Here is a 23,908-nt window from a genome sequence, read left to right as displayed (position 1 = left end):
AACATATTTTTTGTCTAGCCACATATAACATGTTCTATAGACTTACTACAATCTGTATGTGGTAGAAATATTGACCCACGCTGGCACAATTGTTTTGCTCTCTTAGTTTAAAAACACTTACTGTAAAACTCTGCTTAAAGTCCTGATTCAACATCATATAATTTTCAATTGTTTACACTACTATTTCTGTGTTTACTCCAAAATGTGTGGTTTTCAGGTTTGTCTAATTAGTATTTAAAAAAGGGTAATTCCAGTTTTCCTGAGCAATCCAGAAACCAGTTGTGCTGAAATTAAAATGCCTACAAATCGAGGAAACTCAAATTGATAAGATTACGACACAGTCAGGAGTTAAAGTGTGGAAGGGGGATGTATTTCATCCAGTGATAACAGAAGATGAAAGATTCTTTGAGGATGCTGCTGTGGGTTTAATGGTTTAGCTACTTCTCTTCCACATGCGTATTCCTTTAATAGCTACCTTTTCCAAGCACCTTGTCTTAACTACCTTACAAAAGCTGCTTTGCATGTTGATTGGGGGAGGGGTAATCCATTTTGCAGCTGTCATAGGCCAATGATGAATCACTATCCCTGCCATTTGGCTGCCTTCCCCCTGACGGGGAGAAAGAGGAGGAGAACAGCAGGGAGAATCCACAGTTGAGAGTCCTAACAATATGACTTTCCTGCAACAGTGTCCTCTTCTGCATTTGGTCACACTAACATTAAGCTAACGATATTGCCATCCTGCCACAAATTCCGACTAAGAGTGGGTTTGCCACTAACAAAGCCTTCATTTTGTAACTCATAGGTGCAACAACCTCAGACCTGTTCAGATGTTGCTGTTTCCCCAAATCACAGGTAAGGAAAACCACCTTGTCTTCCATAACAAATGATCATTGATAATGTTCTAGGTGTAACAGGACAAAAGCCTGATATTTAAGTATCAGTTCTACGGGCTTTTACATCAGATATAATTGTGTGGGGTTTTATGTTTCTAAACTCTAAAAAAGTTTTTATATATATATATAATAGTCTTACCAATTTTTTCTTTGTTTTTCTGTTTTGTTCAGTGATCTCTTTTATTTTATTATTCTAAATGTATTTCTTGAAGGTGGTTCCATGAGATCCTGATTATTTCTGTACTTAAATCAGTTTTAGGTTTAAATATGCCATCAATATAATATATACATGTGTAACTCCCCTTGAACCGTAACTCCGCAACTGTGCACTGTTTTTTAAATGCCTTAGTCTTATTGTGTAATGTGAGTAGTGGGAATGCCACATATTTGTAAGTTAAAATGTTGTAAAACTGTCCCCGTGCATTACGTGTATAAAAAGGAACAGTTTTTCCTTTTACATGAATTGATCATTTGCACATACAATGTGAACTATGTCGTAGCGATGGTTTGGTGAAAATTATTTTAAACTCAAAGTTATAATTAGCATGACATATTCTAATTGCTATAAATAGACAGAAAACATCATTAACCTTTACAAAAAAGTGCTTCCTCCCATAAGATTAACACACACTTTTGTAAATTAAAAATAATAGTATTTATTAGCCAATATATTATAAATTGTTATATTTGCATATTTATCTTAATGTCTGCTGTCATTGTAATGTTATTTTTAATGTAAATCTCTAATCTAGAAACAATGAGGGTAGATACATTTGAATTCACTAGCATTAAAGTTGTAAAATATTAATAAATTATTAGCATTTAGTTTAAAAGTACTAAAATATCTAAAACGACTATTTTTTGGTGTGCTATGAACAGAAATTATGCATTTAACATCATGTTTTAACACGTTTTAGAAAAAATACATATTCTAGAATAATTATTTACAGTTAATAATCGTTTTTCGTGGACCGTTTGGAATAATTTATTTCTCGAAGTCCGAGATGATAATATAACGTGCTTTCTCTTGAAACGCATTGTTATCTGCGGTCTTTACCTAAGTGACAGCTGAGCTACCCAACAGTGCTAAAGCAAACTAAAGCCAGTATGGATCCCCTGTATGTTGGCTTTATCCATTTAGAATTGGCCACGCTTTATGTAATCCTCAGAGCAAACAACCAGCAGACATAATAATGTTTAATGCTGCATTTGCTTCAACGGAAACTGGGGAACAATTAACTGGTTTGCCAGAGTAAACATGTGCATCATGAATACCTCATTCCCAGTCATAGGACTACAACCTAACATCAATAGCTTCAAGTGTTTGTCGACCCTTTAAAATACAATTGAAAGATAAATCATGGGAGGCTCTGGGTGCTGAGTGCTAATAATAGTAAATTGTTTACTCTTAATATGTTGATAATGTCAATTACTATCCAGATTAGAAAGAAAGCAGGAATAATGATTGAACCATAATCTGTTTGTACAAATTCAATATGGTTTCACATTAGTCACACATAAATAGTCTCTGTGACATCAAAGGCTTATTTTCCTCCTGGCGTATTTCTAACATGCACTTAAAACTGGTTGGCGTTTCTGAAGAATCATTTAATATGATTGGCCCTATCGTGCTGATTAGATTACATTAAATAATGTTACCGTTTGGGAACCTACAGTGTGATTAAAGAAATGTTGCAAGGTATTAGACAAATCTCTGCGTGGTATTGAATAATGAATGTACGCAAAGCAGATGTTTACTACACGTGTAGCTAGGCCTAGTTGTACCAGCAGTAGATCGTTTAAACAGTACAGCCTTTTATGCTCAATTAGGGTTGCCTTGATTATATTCTTAGAAGGATTCACCAACATGCTCTGGAAAGAATAGGATACACTTGAAGGAAATGTGATTACTTCCATACCATGTAGACTATCTTGTGTTCTGCGGTTGAACACACAAGGATCTTAATATTTCAACTGTGGTACTCCGCTCCAAAGTGAAATTTGGTTCCACGTTGCAGGTCTATGGAAATGCAGGATCTAGCAAGTCCACAGAGTCGTCTTAGTGGTAACAGTGATTCTCCAGGTGGTCCGAGCCTTGATAATTCTCACATCAACAACAATTCCATGACACCAAATGGCACAGAGGGTAAGTTACAGTAAACCTGTTCTTTTCTCCAAATTAAAATGTATTTTCAATGAATATAGCTACTAGGACTATTTTTGTAATTTTCAGAAATAATTCATGGATAAGCGTGATCTGTGCAAAATTGTAATATATATATATATGAGTTAGGATTTAGGAATGCTTTTCTAAAGAATATTATTTTTATGTGTTTGTGCTTTATTAGCATAGTCCATCACGTGCAAGTGTTTAATAAGAATACATTCAGTCTGTTCAGCTAAATCAGCTTGATCCCATAGAGCTTACAATCAAACTATATTGTAATTATAATTACAAAGTAATGGCTTAGAATCTTGTTAATATCAGGTTGGTATTCAAGTCACTCAATTCTAAGGCAATTAACGGCTTCCCGTTTGAAAATGTTATATTTATTAATTGAGTTTGTTGTCTGTTATCATCCTGTTGGGGATAGGCTTTAACAAGCTAGTCATAAATACCAGTAACATGAAATAATTAATAGGCAGTGTTTTTAATCAATTCAGGGTTTTACAAGGATAATAGACTGTCACAAGGAAGGTTGTTTATTTTTTTATTTTAATGTTAGATTTCAGTGACCAAAGCTTCATTGAATAGTTGTGCATCATTAAGCACTGATTTAAAAAGGTCAGGATTACCATGAGAGTCTTTAACCTCATCACTACAGGGGTCCATTAATACATTTAATATGTTTAGGTGTTTGCTTTTTTATGGTGCCCTGGAAGTGTCCCCAACTCATGAGATACTCATGAGTATTTTAATCCTACGTCATGGCTATGAACAGATTTTGTCCCAGATGAATATGATCATGGACACATTTTGTATTTTTACATTGTATGTAATGCATTTGTTTATCTTCAGGTAACATTTGTAATGTATTTTTAAATCTTTTATTAAAAGAATAATATGGAAGTTTGGAAACGAAAAGAGAACGTGGCATTTCTACAGTAAACTGCTATTTCATAACCTGTGGCTGAAATTTACAATATAACAACCACATGCTTTGCTTTGAATCTATTATTCTCATTCTTTTAATAAAAAAATATATTTCAAGAAACGTAATCGACAAAATTATTATCTTGCGTTGTTTGGCATGCTTCATTTAAAATTGACAAATGTTAGTTTCTATAGGATATATATATAGGATATATGCATTACAATAGATAAACAGGTATATGTAAGTTTCATAAAGCTTTGGCAGAGCATACAATAATTTATATATATATATATATATATATGTATTACTGTTCATTGCACACATAACTTCCTGATCTCTCTAATGCTTTAAAACAAAGCATTCTAGAAAAAAAGTTGCAAAGGTATTTCCAAACTTACTGTTTGTATTTTAATACCTTTAATTACACTATCTTTTAAATCTCAGCAAATCTAAGCAAATTTAAAGTAACTACCCATTGTTATGTATAGTCGTATACGCTGATTTTACTTTGGTTGTCTTCACCTACTGTTTCTCTTAACTTAACCTTAAATGACATATGGTAAATATTAGAAAATCAGGTTTGTAACGCGTCACATCAAATTTTGACGACAACTAAGAACATCAATGAAGTTCAATAGTCAATTATTTTAAAACAGGTGACATTTGATTAGAAACCCCAATGTTGGTCAATATGGATTATGGTAACTAGATATTGAAAATGCGAAGAACATTTCTCAGGTTGCATTTATTCCATTAGAACAGATATAAATACATAGAAATTATTTATAGTTTTTTTGCATCGTTGCAAAGTACATTTTTGCTGTGATTATTAGAAGGAGCTTATATATAAAAATGTCATAGGTATACACTAATATAAGGCATGAAAAAATATAATTATATTTTCTCAGCCAGCAGAAAGACTTATTGGCCAGGGAAAAGTTACTTGTCATCTCAATAATAGCTACAGGGAAAACCTTCAACTCACATAGTGAGAATCCAGTGTTTATCCTGAGACACTCACTTTTTCAATGCATTTCTTTGAACTAATCACTGGTAGCTTCCCTTCCAGAGAAACCAGAAGAGGAGTAAAAGTTTATTAAGATATGACCATGTATCACTGAGATTAAAAAAAAGTTTTCTTTAAGATATGTTTGAAATGATGCCGATGGGTTCTTTTGTTTGCGTTTTCCCTTTAGGGGACAACATGACTCTTCTGAACACTGCAGACTGGCTGCTAAGTGCCAATACGCAGACCTCTGCAGGTTTGTTAGTTTTTTATGACCCAACATTGAAAAATACATGAATTGTGTTATATTTCTGTATATCAGATAGGCCTTGGCACAAATTGTGTGTTTACATGATTATATGTCGTATTTCAGAAAGTTCTTGTTGTACTTGGAGGCACTTAAGACTTTTGGGGCATTTTTAGATTGTGTGTAGGGGCACTGGTTCTTAACACATACGTCTATAGTCTTTATAGTCCATTTCAGAGAGACGCATTCTGCTACCATCCAGCAGTGACTTGTGGTGGATCATGGGACTTGTAGTCTGACAGTTGCTGGGGACTTCCAGGTTGCCCACATTTGAGAAAGGGTGTTAAAGATGAGTTAATTGGAAAAATGTTTTTGTGTTATGCCTTACTTTATTTGAAACATGCTGTTAATACATTTTTGATTGTTCTACTTGTAGACATTTTTCGAATCTTTCACTGAAGCAGCTAATACAGGTGTAAATACCTACGACTGTCCATGACTCCCAAGAGAAAGTGGCTTTAAATTTCACTTCATGGTGGGTCAAAACTACCCTTTTGTGGAATCTGACAATAAATGCGTCCACCAAATTAGGAGTTGTCTGCACTCCTGACAAACCAACCCCAACACATCTAAGCCTACTAGGGTTTAGTCATCCATCCCTTTTTACATCAGTATGCAAGATACCTCAATGAATGGGGCAGGTGGTCAGGGATCTTTTCTGGGAGTGTGGTCCAAAAAGGATCAACCTCCAATTAAGTCTCACTTAGGCCACCCCTTGATCCTTCCAGGGGCACCTCCTGAATGCACTCCTGTTCTATCTAGTGCCAGTTCATGCCTTCCCTCCACCTTGGCTATTCCAGGACTTCACTTTCATACCGAACAAGCAGTGAAAACTTATTCTACTTATTTTCTTGTTGCAAAAATAAAGCTTTTAGACTTACTGTCTACCATAATGAAGCTGCTGTGTTGAAAATGGCATGTTATTTTTGCTTCTGTTTATGTTGCCCTGGTAATTTGTGATCCTTGACATGCCACTATCAAAATTCTATTTTAATATACTGTTATTTTTTAAAGCAGTGCTTTTATGTCACCCATCATCATGGCTTCTATTAGCATATGTCATATAATGCTCATCTGTAAGATAGTCTACAAATTCTTAAGACTATTTCAGTGATGGAAAAATCAACCACATTGTCTTTCTAGCTACCATTTCTTCACATACAGTAAACACAATTTTGTTTTTAAATCATTGTTACAATGTAAACATCATGTCCCCTAGGTGACTACACATGTCTAAACGGGCAGGTCCATTAATTATGAAGAATTCCCCGCATTCATTGCATTGCTAAACATAGTAGTGCATTAAACAGAAACAATGTTAGATTCAAAACTAATTAGTCACAGGAAATGACCATGTGTCCATATTGCACACCACTGATGGGTACTATGCTTATGCATATAGGTAATCATTTCAGCCTATTGTTTTTTAGGGGTTTCTGAATTCAATCTAAAAGGATTTTTCCTTTTAATATGTGTCATTGAACTTCTTTTCTGTGTCATACTCTGATACATCTAGGTCCTACATAGCCAAAGAAGCGTTAGTGGGTTTATCATGAGCCAACAATAATATCATTGAGTGAACGTGCCTTCGGTAGATGTGTTTCTGTCCTAGCAGAATATAGCTTATCTGTATCTGGTCCTACTGTCATTATCAAAATTAATCTTTTATTAATCTTTTTTTATTATTTTGTGGAATGGACTTCTCTCCTTCCATTTGTGAATTCTAATTTTTTATATATATATATATATATTACTATTTCTACTGCTATTAGTCTGTCTGACATAGAAATGGCAGATAAGAACCATGCTTCCCATATAGTCTTCCTGTTTTTTTCTGTTAAAGATTCAGAGATTAATCAGTCCTTGGTCTTGTTTTCGATTCAGGGTAGTTTTATGCCTATCCCATGCATGTTTAAATTCCCTCACGTGGGGCCGTTTCATTTATTTACCACCCTGACTAGTTGGCTTAATTAACCCACCCCTGTGTTATTCTGAAGCCATTACCCCCAAACCAAGTTAGACGTGGCAGATCTAAAACATCCCAATTTATAACTTAGTAATGAAACAGTGAAATTTTTACATGTGCAAATTGTACCTTTATATAAGCCTAGCACTAATTAATTATTGAGTGTCCCTCTGCTTCTCCCCAACTGCAATTAAACTTGGCTAACCGAAGATTTCAGGAGAACCAATTATAGTACAAGTATTTTTGATTTTAGGAAGAAGCTGTTTTATTTTTGGAAGTCAGGCGTATAAACTTTGGCATGTTATTAGCTTTTACAACTTGTTAACGCTGTAAATGTATTGATGGCAGTAAAATGGCTTGTTGCTATACTGTAGTGGTAGTTGTAATATATAGATTTTATTATTTCTTAGGTAAAAAAGTTCTGGCAAATAATAATTGAGCCATTTTTTTGCAGTTTTTCTTCTGTATTTCTTAACAAATTTGCATTCCTATTTGGACACAGTTCCTTTATCCTTATTATTGAATGCCTCATTGATCCTTACTATATTGATTAGTGTTTATAATCAGTTATGGCTATGGCTGGTTGCATGTGGCAGGCTCTATAGGAAAAGGCAATGCATCAGGTATTGAGTTATGCAGGTATGGTCGCTCTAGGTGTATACAAGCCTGAGCTAAAGATCTCAGGCCATTCACAAGATGCACCTTGACTTGGGCATCTTTCTTGAAACTTTCTAACCTATCTCACTTTAGTACATCTCTCCCCATTACCGGCTTTATATCTAGTGTAGAAACAAACTTAAGGCCATTCTTCAAGACCTTCTTGTTTTAGCCTGTGTTTATCTTTGACAGCTTCATGAATTGTTCATCCAATTGTGTTGTGTTTGGCAGAGACTTTAATTCTTTTTTTTTTTTTTCCTTTTCAGTTAAAACTGAGCCAATGAGCAGCGGTGATATTGCAGCTACGACTGCAGACGGTTCATTAGACAACTACTCAGGGTCAGGTAAGAGATGTATGTGGTTTCTCCAGGGTTTCTGTCTGTTTTTCAGACTATGATATTTGGAATCATACAACTAAAGCATACGTATACCTTACATAAACATATAAGCATCAGGGGAATTGTTTTCACAAAAAAGAGGACAGCCAAGAATGATGCTATAATGCCAACATGTCTATACCCATTCAAACATAATGTAATTAAAGACCATAAAAATACACACTTACCAGATTTTCTCTTTTGTTCAACAATAGATTGGATTAGTTCATCTAAACTATAAAAACAAAAGACACGTGTCTGAGTAATTTTATAACTAAAACACCAAACGATGAATCATTGTCACTTCTTTTCTCCATGTTGATTAATATTTAAGTATTTGGTACACCAAATTAAAATTATGTACGTTTGCATTTTTTACCCAACATTTTTTTTCTAATGGTTTCTTAAAATGACAATTAGTACACACAAGAGTGTGTTAAGTCAATTGGAAAGTGAACATTTCAGTGAAAATGCTCCATTTATAAGAATTAGAATGGGGTTTTTTTTATTCCTAAATGTTTTACCATTCCTTAACTATACCCTACTATGTTTAGTCTTTGTGTCTGTACAGGTGTTTAATTTTTAATTTCCTTTTTTTCCTGTCTACATGGAGTTATTGGAAACAGTGGATTTAGCCCAAGACAGACACACCAGTTTTCTCCACAAATATATCCATCCAAGTAAGATTTCATTTTCTATGCAATAATAAAACTATCAATTAATCCTATAACGCTATTATTTCTACGATTATACGTATTGCCATTCCATTCTCGGGAATGATTGTAATATCTTGCAATGCATCAATGTGGCCGCTCCTTCCTTAAGAATGCATTGGCAAATGTTTTGTGTAGGTCCCGAAGTTCGTTGAATACATACTGTAACTGGCATGATTAATTATCCAATGTAATCTTTCTTCTAAAAATTATCTGCAATTGCCAAAATGGCCTGGAAATTTGAATAAAATGACTTAACTAAATACAGTGAAATGTTACAATACCATCTTTAATTTCCAATGCATTGTGTTTCTTTTTTGTTATTTTTCATAAATAGCAGAGCTTACCCACATATTCTGCCTACCCCTTCCTCCCAAACTATGGCTGCATATGGTCAGACTCAGTTTCCGACGGGAATGCAACAAACAACAGCATATGCTGCATACCCCCAACCAGGACAGCCTTATGGAATCCCACCCTATGGTAAGCAGTCTGTCACACCCATTCAATGTGTCATTCTATGCATTCTTAAACAGTGCTATGTTGCTCATCCCGCTGGCATTCAGTGAGTTAAAAATAAAATCAGAGATCTATTTCTGTTCTAGATAGACCTAAGGTCTGTGCTTTCAGGGTTTACAGAAATTCTGTGATATCATCAAGCAACATATTTTATCAGAGAGGAAAGTGACAGTTTGTGTGATTTGTTAGCCGAGCAGTACAAAGGCTGGGTATTTCATACCAGAATACAGACTACATAGGTCTATTCACTAAAGGATGAGTCTACAGGAGATTTTGCAGGAGGATTGTGGTGTCAACGGCTTTACTTCACTATACAATATGAAGGTCCAACCCCAGTGAGCTTTTGCTGCAGGAAGAGCTTGGCTTGTCCTTGATATTGCATTCAATCAGTGAGATTCTCTTGACCCATATACATTATATAGAGGGCCAGCTAAGCTCTTCTTGCTAAAGAAACCTGCCAGTGTTGGTCCTTCATAATGAATAGTGAAGTGAGGGGCTAAAAACCACACTTCTCCAGCAAACTCTCCTGCCAACTCTCCCTTTAGTCAAAGCATACACCACTGTGTCCTAAACAGTACTGACTTGCAACTCAATGGTTAGTGCTGACCTTAGGGTTTCTAGTACTCTAAGTAACATATCTCCAATGCCCCAAATAAGCCTGTACTAGCTTGCTAATCATTTTAAAAGAAAATCATTACAAGTACAATCAATCTTTATTATTGTTTTTAGCTTTTTTTTTTTTTACATTTAGTTAATGGTTCTACTTTCTACTACAGCAAATATGCGGCATGTTCATTTATGTAGATGTGCTGACATTCACAAATTTATGTATGTATATTGTGCAAACATGTCTTTCCGTACTTGCTTTTACCACACAAGGGATTAAGGAAAGATCTGGACAAATCCCTAGAGACAAAAAGTCCTGACATTATAGTATAACTTTTCAGGGTATTAGCCATAGAACCTACTCTTCAACTCTTCTAAGAGGTTTTTTTTTTTAAATGTACAAGATTTTGGTCGATGCCTGTGCGAGACACAACAGGAAATGAAGAAAAATGTGTTTGCTCCAGTTCATTCGGTTATAAGAATTGTAATTGCTACAAAACGTAACCTATATATGCGATTGTTTTAAATGGAAATAAATTATTATTTGTTTTATTTATTTATAGTTCCACATCTAACATCTTTAAATATATCAGCTATTTGTTTAATCACAATGTTGAGCACTAAAGATTGCTGTAATGTTCACAATGGTTATAGTTGATTTATTTAATGCGGCTCATTATTTCATTACATAAAATTCAATTCTATTTCCATTTCCATTTTGACCATTTGTGTCTAGACTGGATTTGATTGGATTGCACTTGGGCTTTTAGAATTTGAGTTTGTGATGAGTGATGAGTAAAAGCCTTGGAAAGTCATTTTCCTGTCTAGAACGTAGATTCTAGGTTGCCTGATTATTTAAAATCACATCACACACACACACACACGCAGACCCAAACTGATTTGGTAAAGATCCTTGCTACATTGTAACCCAGGATTAGACTCCGCCAAACCAATTTTTGCAATGAAGCACAAACAATGTTTTCATGTAGGAAGCAATATTCATTTTTATATGTCTGAATATGCTGATGCTGATAAGACGGCTTTTCAAACTTTGCACCACAAAAACATTTTATGGGTATCGCCCTCCAAAGAATTGGGCAAGGAAAAAGGGCTTAAACACTGGAGAACTTTACTGTTCTGTATACTGACCCTTAATTATCTGGAGCATGTAGTTTAAAACATTGGTATTCCAATACTAGTGTTTATTGGCAAAGATAAGCAATATCTGGAACTCCACTCTAATTATCCTCAGCCAGATACTAAATTACCATAGCAGCCAAAAAGTCAGGAGCTCCCTGTCTGTGCCCATTGTTCTTTTCTATATCTGCTGGTGTCTGGACACATGGATCTGATATCACAAACTGATTTAGGTGCATTATGGGCAGGAATCAAGACTGAAGGTGGATTACCGCAATCACAGTCACCAGGACAGACAGGATTTCTCAGCTACGCATCAAGCTTCAGTGCCCCCCAACCCGGACAAGCTCCATACAGTTATCAAATGCAAGGTAGGTAAAAGCCTCATTCATTTATGTATAATTACTATTGTTATTATCAGTTTGCCTGTTAGACGTTAGCACGATCGTGCCTATTTGCATCAAATTTTAAAAAAAAATTCGGATTCCAAAAATAGTATTGGAACAATGGAACTTTTTCTCATGTTTTTTAGTTGTTATTAAAGCATACAATATTTATGCATGTTTATGTATGTATTTTATGTTTTAACAATAAATTGTTTTGCCTTGTTTACAATGAAAGTGCACGCTATGTTAAATGTGCAAAAATGGGCAGACTATATCGGCCGAATGATTCGTATTTGCCATCAAATTCTATATTTCTGTTTATTTCTTTATAAAATAGTAGAGAATTCCACAAGTTTCCTGAGGTTTCTGTTACTTTCCTTCAAACTGAAATAGTGACGATTGCTGATGTCCTAATAACTAGGAGACACAGCACTTGTGTTTGGCAGCTCTTAATGTATATTGATTTTGTGCTTGTCAAAAAGAGGAGAGACGTCTTTCCCTTTGAACTGTTAGCTTAGCAACTGCAGTAGGGCTGGGGTAACCATCTGATACAAATTCCCTTAAGTGAGCACACTCTGCTTGATCTGCGTTACAGATGGTTGGAGTGAAAACACTTTATGGAGTTTGTAGAGGTGCCCTTCAGTTGCCCTGATAAAAAAAAAAGTGCTTCTTGTAATTGGTTTTACTTTTCATATAGAACATGTTTTTCATTATGGAATTTTGCATAAAATTATATTTAAAAAAAACCCCCATAAAACAGATTTTGTGGTTTTTATATTTATGTATGACGTAAATCTTCAATGTATGTAGTGTTTGTGTAATACAGAAAAAAGTTGAGGATATTTTTACAAACTGGGAAAAAGACGCAATATAAACGGCTGTGTTTATTGTCCATTTGTTTTGTAAGGCTTGCATGGAATGTATACATTTTTTTCCAATCATATTGGCATACATCATTGAATTTTATATCAATTTTAAGGTTAATCTTATTTCTTTTAAAATATACTAGCCTAGGTTGGATCTCTTATTTTCTGCCTTAAAGTTTGCCTAGCGGAGCCTTTTAATGAAAACAGATTTATTTTTTTAAACCGGGGGAATGTACTTTGTGCTTGTGTCTAATGGCCAGGAAAAGAGCAAGACGTTTTCAAAACAGTGCAAATGATGTCTGAACAGCAGCAAACATAGGAAGGGGAGAAAAAAAAAGGATGCAGGATTAAAAGCCCATCTGGCCTTCATAGAGTTTCCCCCAGTGGATTGCTTCAACTTCTGCCACATATATTGTACGCTGATGATAGACATAGCCCTTGGCAAGGAGGGCTGATTATAGTAAGCAAATGAACTTCTGTTCGAAATCTTAAAGTGCAATTTATGTTCTAAACCGACAGCCCAAAAATAGAAGTTCCCCCGAAATCTAGAGAATGTTGTGTTTTTGTGATCTGAGCTTAAAGCCTTTCACTCCTTTTTTTATCACTTTCACTGCTAAAGAAGTAACATCAGATTGCAGAACACGGTACCCCTGTGCTGAAATAGTTACGTGTAACTAGCCATTTAAAGGATCTAAGCAAAAAAATATCCCGTGACTTTAAAAAAAAGTGGCAGAAGGGCACAGTTGCTTTGTAGATATTTTTGCTGTGTCCTTATGCCAATGACATTTAATGGGGCCATACATTAGCAATCTGTTTCAGGTTTGCTACGGTCTCTGTAATCTTCTCAGGATTTAGGGATAAGGAGAACACTGAATTAAAATCTTGTTCTCCGAACAGTACAAACTTTACGCCAAGCAAGGAATTTTAACTAAAATACTCTTTTTTTTTTTCTTCATCTTCTTTTCCTCTCTCTAAATTACTATGGCCTTTCAGAAGATTTATCAGGCTTAAAAATCATGAAGCTGAAAAGTCTATAATGCGTATGTTTTGGTATGTTAGGATTGGTAAGGTAAAATAACATTTAATAAAATTAGAAATATTTCAGCAATGAAAAGTTTGGGATAAATAATGTAAAGCAGAAATAAATTGCAGAATGTGTTGATTCCTCCTTATTACAGTGGTTAAATATTAAATGTTAAGGTTTTAATTGGATGCATTTTTAACGTTATCTTCAAATGAAACATTTGTACTTAAACGACTAAAATATTCCAAATTGTACGTGGTCAAGAGATTGTTTTTTGTGAAATATTGGAGATTCCCATGTGTTAAGTCAATTTCATGTCTCAGAACAACGAGTTAATATAACACGATGAGCCTAGCAATCTATATGTAGTTTATACTGCCGGTTGGAATAGCCCGTGACATCTAACAAATAAAGACATATCGGCAGGATGTTTGCGATTTGTTTTGCTAAGAATTTTGCATCCAGTTTTTTGGCCCCCAAGGCTTCTTTTCAATACAATGATTTTGTTATATTTGGGATTTTTTTTCTCTTTTTAACCTTTTGGGTGACCGAAAGTGCTAAGCCTTCATGGCGTTCTGTGTTTCCTCTAATTAAGCTTAGAACATAGTTGACAACACGCAGCGATAGAAGCTTGCCTAATTCACATTTTATGTTTGTGCTCATTACAATCTTTCTTCATCTGAATATGGTCCAAAGACGATGTCATAGTAGACTCAGATTGCAAATATTTGATTTTTCTGTTGTTTTTTTTTAACTCTTACTAAAATACTAATGGATGAACATTTTTACATTTATAACAAAACTGCAATTTTTGTTGTATTAGCTTTTTTTGTATCCTATAAGAGGGGCTGTTTATGGTTACCATTCCAGAGTTAAAAGGTTAATTTTAAAACATGTTAAGAATTGGATTATTTTATGCGGATATCATTATAGCAATAGTCCAAAGCAGTTGTGAAAAATTTATTATTTCATTATCACCTCCCTCGTGTGTTTTTGGATTGCTCTGAAACGAAGTAATTTAACTGCATTGTCAAGTGGCTTAATATAAATCAACAAATATTTAAGTCCGGCTGTATACAGTATAATCATATGTTTCATTTTTCTGGATAGATAATATAAACCAGCAGCCATATGCAAGTGAGGAAGCCCAAGTATCATTGGGTAAGGAGTTAACAAGTGACGCACCTTGGGTCCATATCTGTATGTCGTTGTATGGAATTCTTAAAGTGCATCGGAAACTTTTTTTAAAATTGAGAACTTTTTTTTTATATGCGTGTGTTTTTCTGTATAATGTTGACATCTCAATGATCACAAAAGCTACTTCAATTTTGATAAGTAAGTTCCGTTTGTCTTTGGAGAAATACGCATTCCAAAAAGTCTGTGAGTTGCAACCAGTAGCTTTAGCTTCCCTGGGGTGGTGGTGTGGGGGAGGGTTAAACAGGCTGCTACTAAGCGTTTTTAAGATTTCTGACATCTAGATCAATTATTACAGTCACCACCTTAAATGGCAACTTTTTCTATTTGTCTTCCCTTTCTTTAGATGAGAGGAAAGGCTGTGTGCCATTAAGTGTAAATGGGATAGGTACATTGTTATTTTAAGTCTAAGACAAGGCTGTGGACTGATTAAGGATTGCGTCTTTACATCATGAAAGTCAGGCAGACTAGATGGGCTGAATTGGTTTTATCTGCTGTCGATTTCTATGTCTCAGTAGTAATATTGTATGGTTCTTTATGGCTTTCACACCTGATGTATTATTCCCACATTGTATAATGCCTATTACCGATGCATTTATTCTTGTTGGTCGGTCCTGAGTTTGTTAACGTGTTTCTTTAGAAGTGGCCTCATGACTTTTTAATCAGTGTTTTGTTTTTGATAGCATTGCCGCTTTTCTCCGTGGCTTCTGAAGTACACATGGAGCCTATTGATGCTTCATTCTGGGAGGTCTACGTACACTTTTCAGTAATTTGAAGCATTTTTCTCATTTCATTTCAGGGAGCAGCTTTACCACCACATCAGGGATCTATGCAGGAAGCAATTCACTCACAAATTCAACTGGATTTAATAGTTCCCAGCAGGTAAATGCCAGAAAAACAAGACTATTTCATTTATATACAAGTCTTCTGTTCTGTCTTCCAAGAGCTCATGCTGTAGTCTTCATCCTGTTTTCCGGAGTCAGCGAGTGTGTTAAAAAGTCAAATTCTTTATTTCAGCAGACAACAGAGGAACTTATTACAATATGTTTCTTTAATGTGCTAGTGGAACCCTCACACAACCATTTACATTTGTATTGTATGTGAATGTACACATGGGATCAAATCTTCTACATGAATTCATGATATAATTAATCCCTGAAATCCAGTACAGCTATCTATTTTTATGTACCAACAAGTCGCCAGCCAATGCTTCCCATGTGTTGGATGCTGAAAAGCTCACATGTGCTTGTAGTTAGGTTTTGGAATTCATTCTCTGAAGTAGCAACATAATAAAAAAGAATCTTTGTTACTTTTTGTGTGGCAGGAATACCCATCGTATCCTGGCTTTGGTCAAGGTCAATATACTCAGTATTACAATAGCTCACAGTATCCTTCACATTACATGACAAGCAGTAACACCAGCCCAACGACACCCTCAACGACAGCCACTTACCAGCTCCAAGAACCCCCATCAGGTATCACCAGCCAAGCGGTTACAGATCCCTCCACAGGTATTTATTTCTGCCTTTGACCATCTGATACTTATGCCATGGAAAAGTATGGTGGAAGAGTAGACATTAGACATGGGAGCATTAGTATTATTATTTGAAGGTTAGCGATAAAAAACAAATGTTTTCCATTTTCTATGTTCTACTTTTACCATATAAAGGTTAAAACCTGTATTTCTGCATTTTAATGAAGACCATGTGCATTTTATTGAGAAGAAAACATGCATCCCTAATTGATTCCTGTAGTCTATTATCGGTCCTATTAGCACTCAGCATGTGTGCTACTGTTTCTTTAAGATTCTTTACGTATCATAGTATCATAGTGGGTGTTACAGAGAACAAAGAACGTGACGAGAAAATGAATTAGCCAAGATCTTTTAAAATTCCAGAGACCAACTTTGAAACGTAAACAGAAGTGTCCAATGGCAATGGGGATAATAGAATGTAAACAATAATGGAACCTTGATGTTGGTTTTTTGACTAATAGTATTTTTTTATTTAAGATTTGTATCTTCTAAAAATAAGTCCCTGCTACACCTGAAGGTTGTAAGATGTAAGATGACCACATTTGAAAGCCAAAATTAGAGAGGGTGGAATTAATATTTTAATTAATAATCAGAGGCTCATTTCCACCTTGATTTTATTTACCTTGCTAGTTTTGCCCAACATAGTTTTTTAGGGTGTTTGGCAAACTTCATGAAGCACTGGGTTATCTGTGCGTGGTGGCAATGCCTTTAGTGGATGAGGAGTGGAATGGAAGTAGGTTAGGAGGGTAGCACAAAGAAAGAAGAAACTGACCTAGTTTTGGGGAAACAGGGGTTCGTCCAGCAAGTCTGGGTCAAACTGGAGAGGTCCCAGGTATGCATATGGGGATTGAAGAGTATCTAAGAGCTGGAGAGAGAAACACTGGATGGTTCAGCCATATTTATAAAGAGCAACATATGGAGAAATATGTTAAAATGCTCTGCAGTAATAGAACTGGATTTTAACTGTTACGTGCTTGGAAATAAAGGGCACTGCTTATTAGACCTTTGCGCTTTAGATCTGTGACTTTGCCTGGTTTCATATGAACTCAGCAGATACATGTTTTTTTTCTTCTAGATAAAGCGAAAGTGATAGGCTGATGTTTGTATGGAGTTTACAAAATGATCTCTTCTTTTGTGAGGCAAAATAGTACCAAGTGTACAAAATAGCTCTAAAACAAGGACACAGATTGAATAACAAAAAGCATATGAAATACATTTATTTAGGTATGCTATAAAGGGATAAGAAATTAATCCTCCTTTAAACCGTATTGGCAAAGGAAATCATGATAGCATCCCTTTAAACGTTTACAGAATTTCTATGTAATTGGGTCCATTCCTTGGCTGTTCTGTTTTCAGTGGATGTTACAAGACCTCCGGCATTGTTAAGTAGGGTCTGGTATCTCAGCGAAGGCATCGTCAGGCTTATAGATAGACCTATATACTATATGTTTCCTGCTTCGAACAAATGGTGAGGTCTCTGCAAATGGTGGCAAATATCTAAATAATGTCTACTTGTGCTCAGCGGGATAGCCTGTTCTGTGCACTTGTAAATAAAGGCACAGCTGCAGAGTTGCTTTCGAGAGACATGCCCATACTTTTTTGGGCCTCAGAATGATAATTTTTCAGGAAACAGAGCTTGTAAAAGAGGTTTAGCACAATCTTTAAGTCATACAGAACAGCTGACAGTTCTGGCTTTTAATCCTGCAGAACACACATTACCATCAGCTTTTCCTCATAGGACTGGGCAATAATTCTAATTGTATAGCCATAAAGTGCATTTTTCGTTTAAAGGTACATTCAGGTGCCCCTTACACCCTTCAATAAATAATGCAATTATGTACTTTGTAATTTAATATGCATTCTTGAGCTAAAAGGAAAAAAAAACCAATGCTTACATTTAGAAGATGCTCCAGAGCTGCAGCACCCCATGTTGTCCTATTTTCATGCCAGTTTCGGATGCTTGAAATAGCCAGTCCCTACCAGAAAAAGGCTCCCAACTGAAAGCAATGGAAGTGCTTTCCGAGGATGCACATGGGGGGTCTTGTTAGACTTCCTGGAATACTAATGTGAGTTAGAGCAGGCTGGTGGTGCCAAGTGTGCCAAACACATCTCGCGCAAGCCAAGAAACTGAGGGATGGGAGTATGGGGCAAATGCATGAAGGGATTCTGAATCTCACTATGCATTTGCAAGGAGGAAAAATGTTAATGTAAAGGGGACTTTCACCATTCAAGTACATAGGATGGTTGGAGTGTCCTTTTAAATACTGCCAATAGTTTGGTGGCTAGCTCTCTCTTTTATCTATCTATAAATAAATTGTATCTGGTTATATGTTACCTTTTTTAGGGAAAAAAATCCCCCCAAAAAGCAGTTCAGGTATACCAGCCCCTTAAAAAAATGTTCCATCAATAAACCAAGTGTGGCTTCCTTCCATATATCAGTTTGCAGAGTAAATTTGGTGGTGTTTACGATAAAACATATCTTCTCTCTAGTGTGCTATATTTATAAGAAACGCTGCATGAATACATGAAATGTTTGTGGTGTAGCTGGCTGTGAAAATCCGAACATTCCATAATAAGAAGTCAGAGGCCTGTCTGAGAAACAGGACTCTTGTGGTATGAAGATTTTCTCATTCCAGCTCTCGAGAGTTTCAAGTAAAACATACATTGTGATGAGGGGATCAGTTAGTATTTCCACGCCGTTCAGCACTTGTTTGATATAAGACAAGATGCACAGGTGGATTTTCAGAAGGAATAAGAGAATTGTACAGCATGTGTGTTTATTTTTGCATTAGTCAGATAGGAATATTCCACTTACACTTAATCCGGCTTCGAGTGATGTCATGAAAATGGCAGGACCAGAAGTGTTATGAGATGTCAGTGTTTAACCTTTACATTGCCAAGCCATTGTATACCATTTTAGCATTAAAAGCAGTAAAAAGTACCTACTGTTTAAAGAAACTATTAATTTGTAATACGCTGAGATCTATACTAGTAGAAAGTATATGATTTGGATAGACTATATATATATATATATAGTCCAAATATATATATATATATATATATATATATATATATATATAGTGAATGGAAATCATAGCATTCCTTCATTTCTTAGTGTCAGGGTCCTGCGATTTCCTGATTGGCTGCTGCAATTGCCAATATATTTTAAGGAATTTATTGAAAACGTTTAAAAGATTGTTGTGCCCCTATAGGCTATTACCCATTACCCTCTTCTGTCCTCTTATTGTACAGCTATTAGTTACAAGCTATATAAGTAAATTGCTTAAGATTTAATACTTGAAGGACTTATTTTATTGGCATTTACCAATTAACACATGTATAAACCAGGCACTGTCAAGTATCACTTGTTGGGAGAAGGACCTGTTTGGGAGATCATCATCTTTGGTAACTCATTGATGAGACACATATGGTTCAAATTCAATATATGAAATTCAATCAAGTTGCCTTATAAACCCTATTACGTTACTGATTAAGAGGGTCCCATAAAAACGTATGCTGATTATCTCTGTAATCCATGCAGGTATACATTATTTAAATTCTCTCCTTTGGTGCTAATGTTGCATCTAATTTATTAAGCTACCTTAAATGTGCAGAATGCAATATTTTTAACAAATAACCATAAACAGGGTTTTGAGGGATTAGTGAAGTAACCCTACCAAAAACAGCATCTCCCCATTGTTGACATACCATAACATGATAAATAGTCTAGAATTCTGGCAACATCTATAGTATGTATCACTGTGCAAATGCATGGTAGTAACATTTACAGCATGTGACTGATTTCTTCTCTCGTATTATTTTTGCTTTCTTGAAGCAGAATACAGCACAATCCATAGTCCATCAACGCCAATTAAAGATTCAGATTCAGATCGATTAAGACGTTCTTCTGATGGAAAGTCACGCGGACGAGGAAGGAGAAACAATAACCCGTCCCCACCTCCAGACTCTGACCTTGAGGTATGTCATATAGTAACTTGAGTCCCATCCAAACGAGACATGTTCTCCAACCTCAGACGATTCTTATCCTGTTGACAGTAAAGCTCTTATATTAAGAATTGACATAATAGGTGGATGTTTTTGTCTTTTTCTGTTTGATGACTACTTCTTAAATGCTTCAGCTTCACTTGATCAATTGCAAATTTGTAGTCGTGCGTTATAGTTTTGCGTTATGTAGGTTACAACATTTTCATTAAAAACTATATGGCTTTTGCTAATGAATAAAGAAAGGCGCTGAAATGCATGCTGTGCCTGAGAATGTCCTGTTGCATTGTAATTAGGATTGTTGCCCATACTCATGAAGAACTAGAGAAGTTCTGGGTAAAAGCCCTAAATTTAAACAAATATAATAACCAGAGTAACTAGCTTTCTGCCAGATTTAACACTAAGAATCTTACCAAGTTCTTATCTGGAGATATGCATTAATTCTGGCATTGTATGGTTCCTTGTTTCCACCTACTACAACATAAGTACTTCTATATATTTTATACCTTGTTATATATGTCATTATATTAGTATTAGTATATTGCCCCTAATATATAGCCATTTATGGAAATTGTAATTTTCTCCCCTCTCATTTTAATAAATGTGTAGAAAAAATATGAATTCTTGTGCATATAGTAAAGTGAATAATATTGTGCATATAGTAAAGTGAATAATAGTGCAGCTAATTTTGCTGATATACATGATTAATTTGCATATGTAGGTTTGCATTTATCTAAACAGATGCATATACATATTTGTCATACTTCATTTGTTGTTTACAGAGAGTGTTCATATGGGATTTGGATGAGACAATAATTGTTTTCCATTCGTTGTTGACCGGATCCTATGCAAACAGATATGGAAGGGTAAGTGTAAAAATATTTATAATAACTTTAAAAGCACTATTAATTGTACCTAGTTACGAAACAAACATCATGAGACTGTTGATTGTTAGAGTTGCTCACTGCAGTGGTTAGCATAATGTCATTCATCCCATGCGCACTAAAAGGTTAACCAATAAATATTGGATCCTCTCTTCCATGCACTACCTCTGTGGTTCTCTGTGCTAAGCATCCAGGCATGATGTCATATGCTGTGTTGGCTAGATCCAGAATTACATAATATAAATCTCTGAACTCTTCGATTGGCCCATTGGACAGCGGTGCTCCTAGTAACCTAATTTTTCAATAGGGTGATCTAACTCTAATAGTGAAGCATGATGAAGTCCCCTTAGGATGAGTGGACCTAAGCTAGTATACACTGTCTATCTTAAGCAGGCAGAACAGGTACACTAAATGTTTTAATGTACAATAGGGCTTATGTCAGTGTGCCAATTCAGACAGAACGGTACATAGACTTTGTTCTGTATATCTGGATTATATATATATATATATTTGTATAACTCCACATTTATTTGGTATAAGCTGTTTAAATTGTGTAATAATTGTATAAAAAGCAAATATGACATACAAAATGATCAACTGACCTATATATGACAACGTAGATTTCCAAAAGGTTTTTTTTGTTCTTATTCTGCAGAATTGTATTTGGCTCTTTTATTGGAGCCTGTCGAGTAATCAAACCATATTTAAAACATGTTCTTTTGAGTGCTTTAGTTTGTAAAATAAAGTTTTATACATTTATAATCAATTATATAATCATACAACTTGTGGCAGCCTCTGGATTTTTGGCAGCTGTCATAGTTCTTTAAACACACCAAGTTTTACAGACATTTTTTAAATGATTCAGATTTTGTTTTCCATCTTTTTCAATTACGGAACATATTTTTCTGTTTATCGCTAACACTGGGGGCAATCTGATTTAGTATTCTTTGTCAGGTGACCAATTACTTTATTTTTGTGGGACACTCAACTGTATTTGAACATAAGTACATGAAAATAGTACAGACTTATAACTCACAAAAATGCGTATGTTCACAAAACCAAACATTTAAATGTTGTCTTGATTTTGGAATGATGCCATTTCTCTTTTGGAAACAAGATATATTGAATATGTACTGGAAAAAATTTGGAAAACGAAATTATCCTCCAACAATTTTACCAATAGGCGTGATCGCATGCCAGAAACACAGACGGGGGGGGGGGCGGGGGGAACACTTTGAATTCTTTTTTAAGAGAATGGTAGCCTGGGGCTGTGCATTGAGTAGGACAAAAGGTCAATTACTCTACCAATAATACTGTGTGAAAGGTGGGGGTGATAAGAGGGGATTCTGCTGTTATCTCATTAGATGGTACTTATTTCGCCTAATGCATTGCCAATCTTCAAATTAGGGGTAATTGCTACTGTTGTGTGGAGGGGTAGATGGGAGATAGTAGTTTGTGTGCTTGGATTCATTCATCTATATCTTGCCAAAGCTGTGTTGTATCCCAGAAACAGGTGTTCAGGTCTTCAGGATTTTGGGCCCTCATGAAATATCCCGATAAACACCTTGTTTGCATAGTTTCTTGCCTTCCAGAAAGAAACTGTCAGTATAGAAACGGTATGGTTATAGTGTAAATACGTAGCAAAAACTGGGCATAGTTTCTAGAGCACCTTGGTTTAATGTCACTGTGATGTGGAGCAGTCAGCAGTCAAGTTCTACTGGTTTCCACCATAATTGCCCTCATTTAGAACTTTCCCCAAGAATTGCTTTTTATAAATATGAAATTATATGTATGAGCATTTATGTAGCAAGAATAATGGGCAGCAGTTATAGATCAACTGATTTTGATCTGTTTATATATGACGTGTTTGCATAGAATACAATAATTGGTAAATCAAGCTTTCTTAGCAGAAGAGCTGGGTTTTTGGGGTAGGTGTCCATTTAAATGAAAACTGTCGCCATTACAGGTAAATTCATTAATTGAGCTACTTATAGCTTGTGCTTTTTGTTCGTCAATCAGTGTCATTAGATTGCAGTTATTTAGTTAAAAAGTTCACCTCATTGTCAACATTATCTCACCAATTTCCTGAACGTCTCTACCTTCTCACCCGCCCTTACAAAGGCAGCACAATTACCAGCTTGACAATAGGGCAGAGATAAGTTAAGAGGGAGACAAATCAAGTAGATCCTGAGAAAAGCAAGTCAAGATACGTTTGCCTATGGCATATATATATGTAAGATGGGTTTTAAATATATATGTGTATTGCGTGTTTATTCCGTGTATAAAACTGTAAAATGTGATTGTGAAAAGTGGCTTATGCGCATTTAGATCATTTGCAAATGCTCAAGCATTTTTAGTCCATACTAAATTCTTGTGGTTTTTCACACCAAGATATAAATCAACGCAATGTTAGTTTTGCAACATTTAGGTGTGCATTAATTATTTAGTGGGTTCTAGCTCTGAATATACCTGGCATGGTTTCATTAAAATGTGTTTTTCCATTTCTTATGGAATCCTACACACGGGTCTTGCTGTGGTTGAATTCTCTGTGGTAGAATGTCCCGCAATCAGACTTCTGATCAGCTTGCGAATATCAGATACAGCTTTGTGCTAAGACGTGTGCTTTTACGGTATCACATAGTTGAAGTCATTTGCATTGTACGGCTGGCCCTTATAATGGACATTAGAATGTACTATTGTGCAAATATTACGATGCTGAATCATGTAGTGGTACATTTTTTT

General features: G+C 35.4%; 1 protein-coding gene across 9 annotated transcripts in view; it reads left to right on the top strand.

Annotated features, from left to right (window-relative positions):
• Positions 1-808: 808 nt before the first annotated feature.
• Positions 809-23,908, top strand: part of LOC149305470 (protein phosphatase EYA1-like) — a 42,883-nt gene continuing 19,783 nt past the window's right edge. Inside the window, exons 1-13 of one of the 9 annotated variants that reach the window (XM_089477623.1) lie at positions 809-852; positions 2,912-3,039; positions 5,185-5,250; positions 8,082-8,099; positions 8,191-8,268; positions 8,915-8,981; positions 9,355-9,495; positions 11,502-11,647; positions 15,546-15,628; positions 16,071-16,235; positions 18,361-18,367; positions 20,119-20,258; positions 21,065-21,148. In XM_089477623.1, the coding sequence (XP_089333749.1) occupies positions 2,916-3,039; positions 5,185-5,250; positions 8,082-8,099; positions 8,191-8,268; positions 8,915-8,981; positions 9,355-9,495; positions 11,502-11,647; positions 15,546-15,628; positions 16,071-16,235; positions 18,361-18,367; positions 20,119-20,258; positions 21,065-21,148 (1,119 nt within the window). In that variant the 5' untranslated portion in view covers positions 809-852; positions 2,912-2,915. Of the gene's footprint in view, positions 853-2,904; positions 3,040-5,184; positions 5,251-8,081; positions 8,100-8,190; positions 8,269-8,914; positions 8,982-9,351; positions 9,498-11,501; positions 11,648-15,545; positions 15,629-16,070; positions 16,258-18,360; positions 18,368-20,115; positions 20,259-21,064; positions 21,149-23,908 lie in introns of those variants that run through there. The other 8 variants (XM_089477624.1, XM_089477617.1, XM_089477625.1 and 5 more) reach the window with 8 other exon arrangements.

Source organism: Sceloporus occidentalis, unplaced genomic scaffold, assembly GCF_023333645.1.
Source record: "Sceloporus occidentalis isolate IW3139 unplaced genomic scaffold, rSceOcc1.0.p SCAF_11, whole genome shotgun sequence".
In the NCBI taxonomy this organism is placed as follows: Eukaryota; Metazoa; Chordata; class Lepidosauria; order Squamata; family Phrynosomatidae; genus Sceloporus; species Sceloporus occidentalis.
Note: the sequence above shows the minus strand (reverse complement) of the source record. Positions and strands in the feature narration are given on the sequence as shown.